At 38.4% G+C, this 13,980-nt stretch overlaps 1 protein-coding gene across 1 annotated transcript; it reads right to left on the bottom strand.

Moving 5' to 3' along the window:
- Positions 1–120: 120 nt before the first annotated feature.
- On the bottom strand, positions 121–9,973 carry gtpbp10 (GTP-binding protein 10 (putative)). The gene is made up of 10 exons (XM_022196007.2): positions 9,830–9,973; positions 8,125–8,318; positions 7,925–8,016; positions 6,343–6,487; positions 6,172–6,245; positions 6,042–6,094; positions 5,834–5,941; positions 4,214–4,291; positions 3,999–4,122; positions 121–1,479 (listed from the first exon to the last, which is right to left on the bottom strand). Exons 1-10 carry the CDS (start codon positions 9,860–9,862, stop codon positions 1,268–1,270), a joined length of 1,113 nt encoding a protein of 370 aa, XP_022051699.1. The 5' UTR covers positions 9,863–9,973; the 3' UTR covers positions 121–1,267.
- Positions 9,974–13,980: the final 4,007 nt, after the last annotated feature.

Below are 13,980 nucleotides of genomic sequence, written 5' to 3' on the forward strand. Positions count from 1 at the left end.
CAGAGAGCGCAGACCTCCGCCAACGATATTGACATTCCCATGGAACATTGTATTCACATACATTTATGTACGATTTAGAAATTGAAGTATTGTATTGTATTTTCATGGAAACATAAGACATATATTTTCATGAACGATTTTATTCCATTCTTAATTAATCAACAGGGAGAGAGGAAAACAGGAAACCCATACAGTAAATCATCATGAGCTGGAATTGAAACTGCATCTCTGACACAGTTCTGTTTACAAATTGCCTTCTTAACCAGTTGAGCTAATTGGACACCTTACTAACCTATGATGTTTTTGTCATATTTTGGACCACATACTAAAAAATTCAAAGTGATCCAGAATCCAGGATCCTTTCCGGATTGCCACCAAAATTAAATCAGCTCTTCCTCTTACCATAGTCTACATCCCCTGAAAATTTCATCTGGATCTGCCCAGGCGTTTTTGAGTTATCTTGCTAACAGACAGACAGACGGACGGACGGACGGACAGACAAACGCCGGGTGTCACATAACCTCCTTGGCGGAGGTAACTAAGATGTTTTTGTCACATTTTGGACGACATACTAAACTATGACGTTTTTTCCACAACGTCTACAAACACGCTGTAAATTATACATGATTAGATTTTGTAACTATACGATTTAATGATTTGCCATGTTTCTGAACTTTGGAACGAATTCTGAACTGGAACCAGTTCCTGATGCCCAACCCTAATGAGGACCTGCATCGAGATATTAGAATCAGTAACGGCGCATCCCCAATTCAATTGTATTTATAAATGCCAATTACATGTCAAACTGTCTCAAGACACTTTATAGAACCCATATGCCTAAAATACCAATAAATACAAATACATTGTTAATCTTCGTGAGTCAAACAGAAGAGAACTGGTTTATACAAAAGCACCTCTCCTCTTCTGCATCAGTGAACGGCACTACAGCCCCGTCCTTTAAGGAGAGGAACATGAAGCTGTTATTTAAATAGTTTCAGCAGTCTTGTAACTTCATATCATTTATTCAAACAAACAAGCCGACATTCGAAGCTCAGACTAACTCCTGCCAAACTCGCTGAGCTTCACTGAACTCTGTTTTGGCTGTGAAATCGTCCTTCGTCGCTTCTACAAAACTCTGTATGCTGACAGTTTCTGCAGGTGTTTCTCCAAGGACGTCGCACTTCAACAACCTTGCACTTTTCCTGGCAGCAAGACATCCTCGTGCACCATAGTTTCCACTGAAGGTTTCTTTCTGTGTCCCTGTGTGTCACTGATGCTGGTGCGAGTTGTGTCTCAGAGCCTGCAGCTTTTCCCGATGCACGGCTTTAGTCTCGGCGGCTGCGTCTTCATCGAGGGACTGACGGATGCAGCTCTTCAGGTGGTTGATGCCGAACCCAGTGACCGCAGAAACGGGAACAATGTGTCTGAAGGTCAAATAGTTCTTTGGTATCATGTCAGCAGGCAGCAGATCGGAGAATTCTGCAGGAGGAGAGAACATCAGAGTGAATTATTGTTCAGTTGGCACTATAAAGACAACACAAACGATTCTTTGTTTGTTCTCGATGGTCCTGATCATAACTCTTGCCCTCGGAGTGAACTTTTTCATCACTTTAGCTCATCAAAGTCATAGAAAATTACAAAAGTATCCCAAAAAAAGCACAATTTGTGAGCATTTAAGTCAGAACATTTCATATAGATTTGCATAATTTGATGCAAAATATTTTGATGGGATCAAAGACTGGATTTAAATCTCTATTTTCAATCTATGTACAGGACAGAGGTCCTTGTGAAATCAATTAAACTGTTTAGAAGGAGGTAAAAGATTCATTTTTTATGCCTGGGAAAAACTCTGATAAAAATGATCAGCTGTAAAGTTCACCAGCTAAACATCTGTGCACTGAGTCTGACAGTCACACTTTATAAATGGTTAAATCTTCAGCAGGACTCAGGCCTTTGAACCCCAAAAGTTTACAAAAATATGTAGTTAGTTCATTTAATTCACAGCACAGAGCATATAAATGCATAAAATCAGCAGTCCTCAAAGCCATTTTCAGTTTAATTCTACCACTGTTACTTGTAAGCTCTTATCTTGGTAATAATGGCAAAATTATTTGTTTAGACTTTTCATAAACAAATTGTTTTATTACACGAGCCAGCCACATGTTTTACAACAGTCCAGATATTCCATCATTTATACCGGGCGTTGCAAAAGTTCTGTTACACGGTTTCATGATCTTTAGAGACGTTTACATGTCGGAGTGAAAAATTCCATTAAATAAACTGAAAGTTCTACCTTATAGGCAGGTGTCCTTAATACAATTTTTTCTCCGGTGAAGTTGTATCAAGATGGAAGTCAAAAGAGTTGAGATATCTGTTCTCCTTCATGCTGGCCACAACAAGTCTGACAGAGCCAAGCAGCTGAACATCAGCCGGATGACCGTCCACAGAGTCGCGGAGAGGCTCAAGAATGGTGAAGATCTTTCAGTGATTTATCAAGAATGGTGAAGACCTGAAAGATCTTCACCATTCTTTAGCCTCTCCGCGACTCTGTGGACGGTCATCCGGCTGATGTTCAGCACAAAGGAGAGCAGATATCTCAACTCTTTTGACTTCCATCTTGATACAACTTCACCGGAGAAAAAAATTTGTATTAAGGACACCTGCCTATAAGGTAGAACTTTCAGTTTATTTCATGGAATTTTTCACTCCGACATGTAAACGTCTCTAAAGATCGTGAAACCGTGTAACAGAACTTTTGCAAAGCCCGGTATATAATAATACCTGCAGATTTTTTATATTAGCCTTTACATTATGGAAAAGAAACATGCATTATAAAATGTTTCCATGTATTTCACTGCAAAGTGCTGGCAATAGAGAGTTATTTTCATCATTATGTAGAAGGGATGTGAATTTGGACATCAAGTGCATCCAACTGGCTCTATGAGTTATGAGAAGATTTGCTTTACTTTTCAAAACTTTAGTAATTAGCTTATACAGAAAATAGCGGCCAACTTATGGAGTCACAGGAATGTCACATCAAAATATAAATAAATAAATGTGGAAATATAAAGAGAAATATATAAATAAATGTGGAAATATAAAGAGAAATAAATAAATAAATAAATAAATGTGGAAATATAAAGAGAAATAAATAAATAAATGTGGAAATATAAAGAGAAATAAATAAATAAATGTGGAAATATAAAGAGAAATAAATAAATAAATGTGGAAATATAAAGAGAAATAAATAAATAAATAAATAAATGTGGAAATATAAAGAGAAATAAATAAATAAATGTGGAAATATAAAGAGAAATAAATAAATAAATAAATAAATAAATAAATGTGGAAATATAAAGAGAAATAAATTAATTAATTAATAAAAGGAAAAACCAGAAAAGGTAAAAGCAAAGACAAAATTTTCCTTTTTATTTATTTATTTATATTTCCACATTTATTTATTTATTCATTTCTCTTTATATTTCCACATTTATTTATTTATTTATTCATATTTTGATGTGGCACTCCTGTGACTCCATACCAACTGAGTCTGACACACCTTTTGATTCCTTTAAAGCAGCCAACAAATGCAATATGATCTGGCATTACATTTTAACTTACATTGTGCTTCTCATTGTTTTCATAACAATGACAATAAAGAAGCTTTGAGCCTAAGTGCCTCAATAGAAAAAAAAAACATGTCGTTGTGCTTTTTTTTTTATTTACCTGGCTGATATGTTTACTCAAGCTAAATGTATGAATGGGTTTTTTTCCATGTGTGAAAAATAAAATAAAGATTTAAACACCTCAAGATGTCCAACAACTTCTCTCTCTTAAATATGACATTTTCTCTTCTAATGTCTCAAATCATATTACAAAGATTTTGCTTCAAAGTTGTGTGTCATAATATAAACTGTGTGCAGAGGTAAATTAATTAATTGGATTGAGAGATGCTGAAGTGCAGAACAGAGATCTGGCTCTATTTACATCATATTTACCTTCTGGGTTTTCTAGTTGCTCCTGCAGCTCTTCTAGTTTTTCCTCAGCATCAGGCAGGTCCATCTTATTCACCACCAACAATGCAGGTTTAGATACCAGCTCCTCTTTGTACAACTCCAACTCCTAAAGGAAAAGAATAAGACAAAGGATCAGAATGAACATCTGACAGTGGTTGTTACTGTGATTTTTTTCTTACATCTCAAATCAGACTCACCCTGGTGAGAAGCTGCACAGCTTCAAAGGCCGACCTGAACTGTGTTTTACTCGCCAGCTGGAAACCACAAACATCCACCTGCAGCCACAAAACACAACCAAACATCATCCTGAGAGGCAACAAGAGGCCGGCTGGGAACAGAAAACAGCCCGAGACTTTACAACAGTGTTGATTTGTATTGCTTGTTTCAGGCTAAATAACAATGAAAACCACTTTTTCAAGATTTTTCACTGATGTCTGCGGGTACAGAAAGCAAAAAAGTAACGTTGAATTTATGCAACAATCCCCTGACGCCTAACTTGACTAAAATAATCTGCTTTTATGATCAGAATTATGTAAAATACTGCAACACACGTCATTTATTCAGTTTATTAATGCAACAATAATGAATGAACTCGATCGTATGAACGGCGCATTGTTTTCTAATTTACTTCAGTTACACAGAATCCTCCTCGTTTTTTACCGTGTTCATGGGTTTTTAACAAATCACATATATTGCTCGACTGCCTATCAAATATTTTATCACTGAAAGGCTGTAAGATGAAAAAGAACTGATGAGCAATACAGAATAAAATGAGCAGATGTACATTTTTGTTTCACACATCCACAGTTATTAAGTATTAACTTTTTTTAAAGATGTTTTAGAGAAATTAATCTCCTCTAAACATTTTTGCACAGAGGCTGACAATTAAACCGTGAAAACGGTCAAACCTGTTGATGAACTAAAATCTTAAAGTTAACAAAACATTTCATTGGTTCATTTAATTCGTCACGGAGAACGTAAGCTGCTATTTCACTCTTCACCACCAGAGGAGCCTTTTTCTTTCACACCTTTTCTGCATTTTCAGCTGCCGGTTTTCTTTTTCTATTCGTGTTTCTGCAACTTGTACAACCATCTCTGCAGCTCAGATGACCTACTGAATATCTGTGCTTGGGTTTTATAGGGAATTAATGCTGAGGTTTGAAAAAAAAAAAAACACAGCAGCCCACCGGTGACCAGTCTGCACCTCTGGAGAATTTCCAGCTTGATGCCCTGACCACACTCTAGGGCTGGACCCGAATATCCCGAATGTCCAAATATCCGTTCGCTACGGTATCCGGATATTAATTTTGGTATCCGAATACCCCAGAATAACATATACACATATGTTTATGACATATAAACATATGTCTATGTGATCACCCCCTCCTCCCCCCAGACGAAAATATTCAGAGCTCGTCTCTTCCCTTCGCCTTCGGCCCATTTCGGCTCGTCCCGTCGTGTTCGGCTCATCTCTGCTCCTCCATTCGTGTTTCTTTCCACCACCTGAATGGCCGGGTTGCTGCCGACTCTGACGTCACGCTTCACTTTGTTGCATAAACACAAGACAAGATGCTGAAGACCTCCGCTGTTTGGGAATTCTTCCATTTAACTGAAGACAAAATTTGGACCCGGGAGACCAGGCGAACGGATCCGAATATTCGGGCCGTCTCCGCCGCCGTCGCCCCACGGGACGTTATGGGGCGGAATGAATATCCGGATATTCGTCTTTAATAGGGCCCGAATATTCAGAGGCCAGAAACCACTATTCGGGCCATCCCTAAGCTCATAAAAATGCAGGTTTTAGAGTTACCACTCACCACAAACAGCAGCTGCTTGGTCCTCTCCACGTGTTTTAGGAACTTGTGGCCCATCCCTTTGTTCATGTGGGCGCCTTCGATCAGCCCCGGGAGGTCAGCAACAGAGATCTACCGAAAGAACAGAGCAACAGTTAATGATGATAAACTACATCAATTAAACAGACAGTTAAAAATAAAAAGCAAAAAGCACCAACATGCATTCACACACCTGTTTGTAATCTTGATACATCAGTTTGCCGATCTCTGGCCTCAAAGTTGTAACTGAAATTTATCAAACAGATTTTAGAAAGAGCAGAAAAGCACATCAAAGAAAAGGGGATTGTTAATGAAGCTCTTACAGGCGTAGTTGGCGATCTGTGGTGTGGCGTTGGACAAGGCTGTCAGGAGAGAAGACTTCCCCGCATTTGGAAATCTGACGGTGATTGAACACAAGAAAAACCACATATTTAACTAAGCTTACAGGGTGTCAGGCAGCGTGTTCAGGTGTGTGTCTGAGAACAGAATCTCACCCCACGAGGCCGAGGTCAGCGATGAGTTTGAGGTCCAGCCTGATGTGTCTGGTCTGACCTTTACTGGGCTCAAAGCCAGAGTGCAAAGAGCCTCCGGAGCCTCCTCGAGCCACCAGCACACGATCACCATCAGCGTTCAGGTCACCTTGGACAGGAAATGAGTTTCAAGTTGAAGATTTAGATGCAGTTTAGAGAGAGAGTGTTCCAGGAGCACTGGGAGCAGAGCGTGGCTGCACAGGGATGGCAGACAAATGTAAGTCTGGTACTGTTTTGGATTTTTATAGGAACAGATTTAGAACTTTTTGGTAACACTTTGTAAGTTGTACGCCACAAATTACATATCTGATTATTATTAGGGATGCCCCAAATGATGCATCGATGCATCGTCTCAGCACGACACGTCATCAAAAGCGGAAGTGAGCGCGCAATGCAACAGAAATCACCGTCCGACTGGAGCGCGGAACACAGCCGGACGTCTGCGCTGCATCGTGCTTATATTATGTTTGCACGATGCAGCGCCGATGTCCGCGTTTAGATACAGCTGTATAGTAAACGCTGACATCCGCGTTTACGATAGATCACAGACATCCGCGCTGCATCTTGCATACATAATATATGCACGATGCAGCGCAGATGTCTGGCTGTGTTCCGCGCTCCAGTCGGACGGTGATTTCTGTTGCATTGCGCGCTCACTTCTGTTTTTGATGACGTGTCGTGCTCAGACGATGCATCGATGCATCATTTGGAGAATCCCTAATTATTATACAGGGTGTCCTTAAAGTGTGGACACACAGGAAATCTTATTAACTAGATTTGTTTTGTCTCCCCAGATTAAATATGGCTTTGTCAAAAGATTAAATTCATCTGCTATTTTTCAATATGTCCATCCTTCAGCTCTTTTTCTTGAACAAAACCATATTTAATTTGTGGAGGCAAAAAAATTAGTTAATGAGATTTCCTACGTGTCCAGACTTCAGAGATACCAAGTACAACGTCATGTGCATCATTTGTCTATATTTCATACACAGCTTTGGAGTTTCCCCCCCCCGAGTTTAAAGTTTTTGTTACTCTGGTGAAATAAATCTTTGTTCTTCATGGGCGAATCCAGCACATCTAAACACTATCGTTCAAAAATTTGGGGTCACCCAGACAATTCCATGTTTTCCATGAAAACTCACACTTTTATTCATGTGCTAACATAACTGCACAAGGGTTTTCTAATCATCAATGAGCCTTTCAACAGCATTAGCTAACACAATGTAGCATTAGAACACAGGAGTGATGGTTGCTGGAAATGTTCCTCTGTACCCCTATGGAGATATTCCATTAGAAATCAGCTGTTTCCAGCTAGAACAGTCATTTACCACATTGACAATGTCTACACTGGATTTATCATTAATTCAATGTTATCTTCATTGAAAAAAACACCTGCCTTTCTTTCAAAAATAGGGACATTTCTAAGTGACTCCAAACCTTTGAACGGTAGTATATCATGAGTCTCTATTCCAAAATTACATATCTGACTGTGCTGGTTCTGTTTTAAACAACATGAGGGACTTTCCATAAAAGGTTCCTGACGTACCGATCGTTCTGCCATCATCAGCAGTAACAGTGATACCGACAGGAGCCTGGACCTCCTCGTCTTTCCCCCTTTCTCCTTTCAGAGCTCGAACACTGTCAACAAATGAAACACAAGCAGCTCTGACTGACCCACAGCTACAACAAAACATCAGTAAGTGAGCAGTGGAATGTAAATAAAAGGCTGTATTTTCACAAACTAACCTGCTATTGGCTCCTGCTCCAGCTACAAAACGTTTCTGTGGGTATTTGTCCTTGATCCTCTTCAGGGTCATGTTTTTCGTCGCCACCACCCAAACGTCTCCTCCGTTTCCTCCCTGTCCGCCCAGACGAGGTAAACCCATCCCACCGCCGCCTCCACGGACGTACAGACGCAGGTTGTCCACAAAGTTTCCATACTGCAGAGACAAAAAAGAGAAATTAGACTGGTAAAATATTCACAAAGCCTTCAGGGAGAAAACCACTGAAAAATCACATTTTATTTATATTTAGAACACTTGTTGAAAAAAGTCCCGATGGGATCACAGACTGCAGATAAAGTGTGGATCTTCACATACAGAGGTAGACTGTTGCGCAGTACAACTGGATTTTTTGTGACTGAGAAGAGGTTTTTTTGATAAAACATTATGCTTAATGTTTAAGATTTGCTGTACATCCTCAAGACTTCAGTAACTATCGTATAAAAAAAATAGCGGGCAATCAAACCGGGAGCACGTTTTTCCCCATTAAAGCAGCTACAATTTTCTGTCTGATGTGACATCAAATTTAAACAGTTTAAAAGGTCTCATCCCAGAGCTAAATGCATCAATATGCATTTACAGAAAATCTGAAATAAACAGAACATAATAAATATAATTTGCATATATATTTATATTGTTTTTATTTTGCTGTTCATTTGGTGGATTTTATTTGTAAATTGCATTGTTTGTAGGGTTGATTTGTTGTTCTTATGATGTCCTGGATATGGAAACCTTTAGTCAATTTACTGCCCAGTTAATTGACCAAACATTGATGTGTAATTACTCTAAAAATAAATGTTTTGATTTACATTTTTACCCCTTTTTGTACATTTTAGATAAACAGCATTCTCAGATTTTTGCACTGTATTATCACTCTAGCAATAAGAATTTGCACTACTGTATTTATATATTCTTTCTAGATCTGAAAATATCTGTATATAAATGTTTTCTTATTTACTGTCTTGTGGAGCACAAGTGTCGAGTGTTTAAATTAACTCATTTTTAAATATATTTTTATTGAATTTTTTTAATTTATTTTTTCTCTTCTTTCTATACTTATTTTAAAATTCTCTTTCCTGATTTCTAGGGTGACACCAACAGCTAAAACCAAATTCCTTATATGTTGTGTGGCCATTAAAGCTGATTCTGAATTATTTTCATTGTCGATTATTCTATCGATTATTTTCTTGATGAAAAGATGAGTTGCTCAGATAACGGTGAAAAATGTTACCCAAAGCCTAACAAATGTCCTGTTTTGTCCACAATCCAAAAGTAATCAGGTTACTGTCATAGTGGAGGAAAGAACCCAGAAATCAGAGAACGCAACAGCTGACAACTAATCAATCGATCAATAAACAGTTACAGCTTAGTAACAGTCTAATAATCACAACGGTGCAAAAGAGACAAGTGTAGTCTAGATAGTATAGGTGGCAGAAAACTGCTGTCATTGCTAATGAATAATACATTTATGTATTTGACAAAGAGGCATAAAGACGTGACATGCTGTAAATATAAGTTCGCTGTTCGGCTGTGCATATAGCTGTTAGCATCTTACTGTTAGTTTAGCATCCTATTACAATTACAGTTAGCATTCCAGCTAACGTCAGGTGTTATAAAGCCGTCACTGCTCAATTATTTATCTCCACATCACAGTGTGCTACAGTTCTTACCTTCCGGAGGCAAATCCTAGTGAAGGTCACCATCTTCAGTGACGTTTATTGCCACTTTTCGTGTTTTGGCCGCAGCTAACTCCTAGCAAACATGTGCTTGTATGGACAGTATGGAGTTATTTCTCTCCGTTTATTGGAGGATAAGCAGGAAGAGCTGTGGAATCTCACCGCTGATTGGACGATAAGGCGGAAGATATTACAACGTATCATCGCTGATTGGACGACAAGGCTCGGAGGCGGGACTTTGCATGGCTGACCTGCTGCTGGGATATAACATGAAATATCCTGTTTTTTTTCTGCTTTTATGCAAGAAATAGCACCAAAAGAAATTTTAGTCCAAAAGTTAAACCCAAAAATACTCACAACTGTGCTAAATTTAGATTTATACTTTTTTAAAAAGCATAAACAATAACTTTATTCTGAAAATGACATAAACAAACAACAAAAGACAGTAAGACACTGAATTAGAGATGATACAAAGTATTAGAACACTCTGATATTATGGTAGAAATGACCAGGATTACTTACATGGTATAGAGTTTGCATTTTCCGCAAGAATTTTGAGGATGTGAATGATTTTTAGTGATGCATTGTGGTAAAAAGAATAAAGAAATAATAGAAACAGTTAAAAATTTACCATAATATTTTTTAGTATGATGTTTGACCATCTTTTGTCACTTGTTTTTGTAATTATGTATATAATTTTTTCATTTACAGCCAGAAAAAAGCTGAGGAAACCAAAGCGTGTCAGTCTGGAGAACTGGCTCAGACTAAGTTTAGAATCAGTGTTATAGGCTAGTTATTTAGGAGTTTAGTGGCCTCATAGAGACTTGATTCAGGTGATCGTTATATTTATTTAAACTTATTCAATCTTAGAATTTTATGCATTTATTGACACTATGCCAGCTCCCATAGATATTCTGTTGTTACTGATGCTTTTTATCTCATAATCTTAAAAAATCAAATATAATGAAACACTAATTGTTGCACCTATAAACCTACTGAGCCACCCTCCCCCTCTGGCAGCTATCACAGCTTGCAAAGAGTCTCTTTCTTCTTGACGGATGAGTTTGCAGCCACTCCTCCCTGCAGATCACTTGGAGCTCAGGTGTATTTTTAGCCCAGCATGTTCAAGATCTACCCACAGATTTTCAGTGATGTTTGAGTCCGAGGACTGTGGCAGCTGCTCCAAAAGCTTCGGCTCTCCAGGTGGATTCTGAGATCTGCTTTGGATCATCCGCCAGCTGTAGCTTCTTCTTAGCTCCAAGGCCTGCATGACAGCGGCATCTAGATTTTTCTGGTATTTAGTGGAGTCCATTCTTCTTCTCTGTCACAAGCCCAAAGCAGAATATTTCCAGTCACATGTTGGAAAGGAGTAGTTTTCATGAATATCTCCAGAATCATTTTTGGTGGATTGCAGCCAATGGGGTTAGTTTGAACCTCATCTGTCCACATCCAGATGTTGTTCTGGAGAGTTTGGGTGCCAACTTTTGAGATGCATGTTTCCTCATTCATAATGTTTGTGATCGTTGTCTTATTGGAAGCTTTTCCTACAGACTGCCTGATGTTTTCCTCCACAATGTCAATGTTTCCTCTGTTCTTATGATGCTGTTTCCTTTTGACACAACTTAATGGGCCTTTTTGAATTGAAATCACACATTTCTGCAGATTTCCATCAAGATTTTAAGTTATTTATACATCAGAGATAAAAAGTCGTACACAAAATAATCAAAGATGGATTTAAACTTCCTGTTTTATGTTGTTCCACTGTGGCCTTTTAATGTGATATAAACACCAAACACAATATTGTCCTAAACTGGCCTTGAAAAGCATGTTAATATTACAGGGAAACCGATATTTTATCTTCTTTAGACGTCTGAATTTCTAATGAAAACATGACAATAACAGGAAAGTAGAGCCTGATTTGAACACCTGTACATATATAAGAACCAAAATTATTCATCTCCCTTGTCAAATTTTGATTTAAAGTGATTTTTTATTTCGCCAACATGTTTTCTTTGTCACTGGAAATGACATGAACAAGTGTCTTTAACAGGTCTCCACTGGGATTTAGTTCCTCCAAGTGTCCATCTCCAGCTCTTTGAAGGCTTCCTCTCCATCACTCTGCTCTTCACTTCCTCCACACATTCTGGATGGATTCAGGTCTGGACTCTGGCTGGACTGCTCCAACATCTTCTCCTTGTTTTCTCTTCACCATTTCTTCACCACGTCGTCTCCATGTTTCACATCGTTGTCTTTTTGGAAGTGTAGGATCTGATCTGAGACACGTGTTACTTAATATTTTTAGTAGAATGGAATGTGCTTCGTCTGCTCTTGACTGTCTAGAATGGTTTGATGCCATGTTTAAATAGGGGCCCCAATCATCAGGAGGTTGATTGAAGGGGCCCTCTGCTTTCTGTTTTGGTCTTTTAGCAGGAACCATTTGTTGTGACCTCCCACTTCACCTGCATGTCCAAAGCATATAAAAGTGACCTCCGGTTGCTGTTCTGAGAGGATCATTTGCCCGAGTCCTTCCAGGCAGTGTCTGTCTGACCGATGCTGTTCTTCTTTATAATAAACTTTATTATTAAGCAAGTCAGTGTCAACGGATGTTTTCTTCAACATCTGCACATCCTCGATGTCTGAGAAACTACAGAAGCTCCAATGCTGCCCAAGGAGCAGTTTTTTTCTGCAGACTGCCTGATGTTCAGGTGTTCAAATCAGGCTCTACTTTCCTCTTATTGTCATGTTCTCCTCCACAATCTCAATGTTTCCTCTTTTCTCGTGATGCCGTTTCCTTCAGACATGACTTGTAATTGAGCAGTAAGTGAGTAGAGAAGTGCTGCAGGTCCAGCTGAGCTTTAGTGTGTCTGTGTTGGAGAAGTGGAGTCCTCCTTGGTCTGATCCATGGAGGCCAGCTTTGTTGTTGGTCTGCTGGAGTGTCTGATGGACATGTTGCTACCAGAAGTGCTCACATTGATCAGGATACTCTTGGTGCTGATCCTTGGATTCTTCTTGTCCTCTACCATTCTTCCAGTGTAGGGCTCACGTCTGTCTTCCTAGCATGATGAAAAAGTCCAAGGAGTTCCACACTGTGAAACACAGTGGAGGAACTGGACCTTGAAAAAACCTAGATAAGACTTTATAGACTTTAAATTTCTTGTGAGCAACAATAATGTGAAAGTACAGATTCTCACTGAGCTCTGTGGTTTCACGGTCATGACTTAGACATGACTGTGGAAGTTTATAGTGAGGAACTGTTCTGATTATTTTAAACGCATGTCTTCAAACCAAAGTGATTTTCTGTCTTTTATCACTTGTTTGTCATCTCCAGCCACAATAAACCCATGGATTTCCACAATACATTACATTTTTGCATTGGCGTTTTTTAAGTAAAAATGCAAAAAATAAACATAGGAATTGTATAAAATGTATCATTAACATCAGTTCTACACTGTGTTTCTGTCATTTATCACTTATTTTTTGTCATTTCCAGCCACAATGAACCCAGATTTCCACTATACATCACATTTTTGTACTGATATGAGTAATTTGGGGCTTTTTTTAGGGGAATACGTGGTTATTCTGATTATTTTGAACACACGTCTTCAAACCACAGTGATTTTCTGTTGTTGTTTATCACTTGGTTTTATTTTTTCCATCCACAATAAACTCACAGATTTCCACTGTACATTAAATTTTTCCAGTGGTATGAGTAATTTGGGGATATGTGGCTGTTCAGATTATTTTAAATGCATGACTTCAAGCCATAGTGAATTTCTGTCTTTTATCACGTATTTTTGTCATTTCTAGCTACAATAAACCAACAGATTTCCACTATATATTACATTTTGCCATTGATATTAATAATTTGGGGCTTTTTAAGGGGTAGCTATACGTGACTGTTCTGAAAATTACATATATTTAAAACACGTCATCCAACCACAATGATTTTCTGTCTTTTATCATTTGTTTGTGTAATTTCCAGCCCAAATAAACCAACAGATTTCCACTTTACATTAAATTTATACTGGCTTTTTTAGAGGATATGTGGCTGTTCTGATGATTCTAAACCCACGTCTTCTGACCACACTGTGCACTTTAACGGTGACGCTGTGAGGACGATGATGATGATGATGATGATGATGATG

This window comes from Acanthochromis polyacanthus, chromosome 12 (assembly GCF_021347895.1).
Source record: "Acanthochromis polyacanthus isolate Apoly-LR-REF ecotype Palm Island chromosome 12, KAUST_Apoly_ChrSc, whole genome shotgun sequence".
Taxonomy (NCBI): domain Eukaryota; kingdom Metazoa; phylum Chordata; class Actinopteri; family Pomacentridae; genus Acanthochromis; species Acanthochromis polyacanthus.

Coding starts and splice junctions, on each gene's coding strand:
- gtpbp10 (XM_022196007.2), bottom strand. CDS start 9,862: ATGGTGACCTTCACTAGGATTTGCCTCCGGAAG. Junction 8,017..8,124: donor GGAGCAGGAGCCAATAGCAG/GTTAGTTTGTGA, acceptor ATTTGTTGACAG/TGTTCGAGCTCTGAAAGGAG. Junction 6,246..6,342: donor GCTGACCTCGGCCTCGTGGG/GTGAGATTCTGT, acceptor AATCACCGTCAG/ATTTCCAAATGCGGGGAAGT.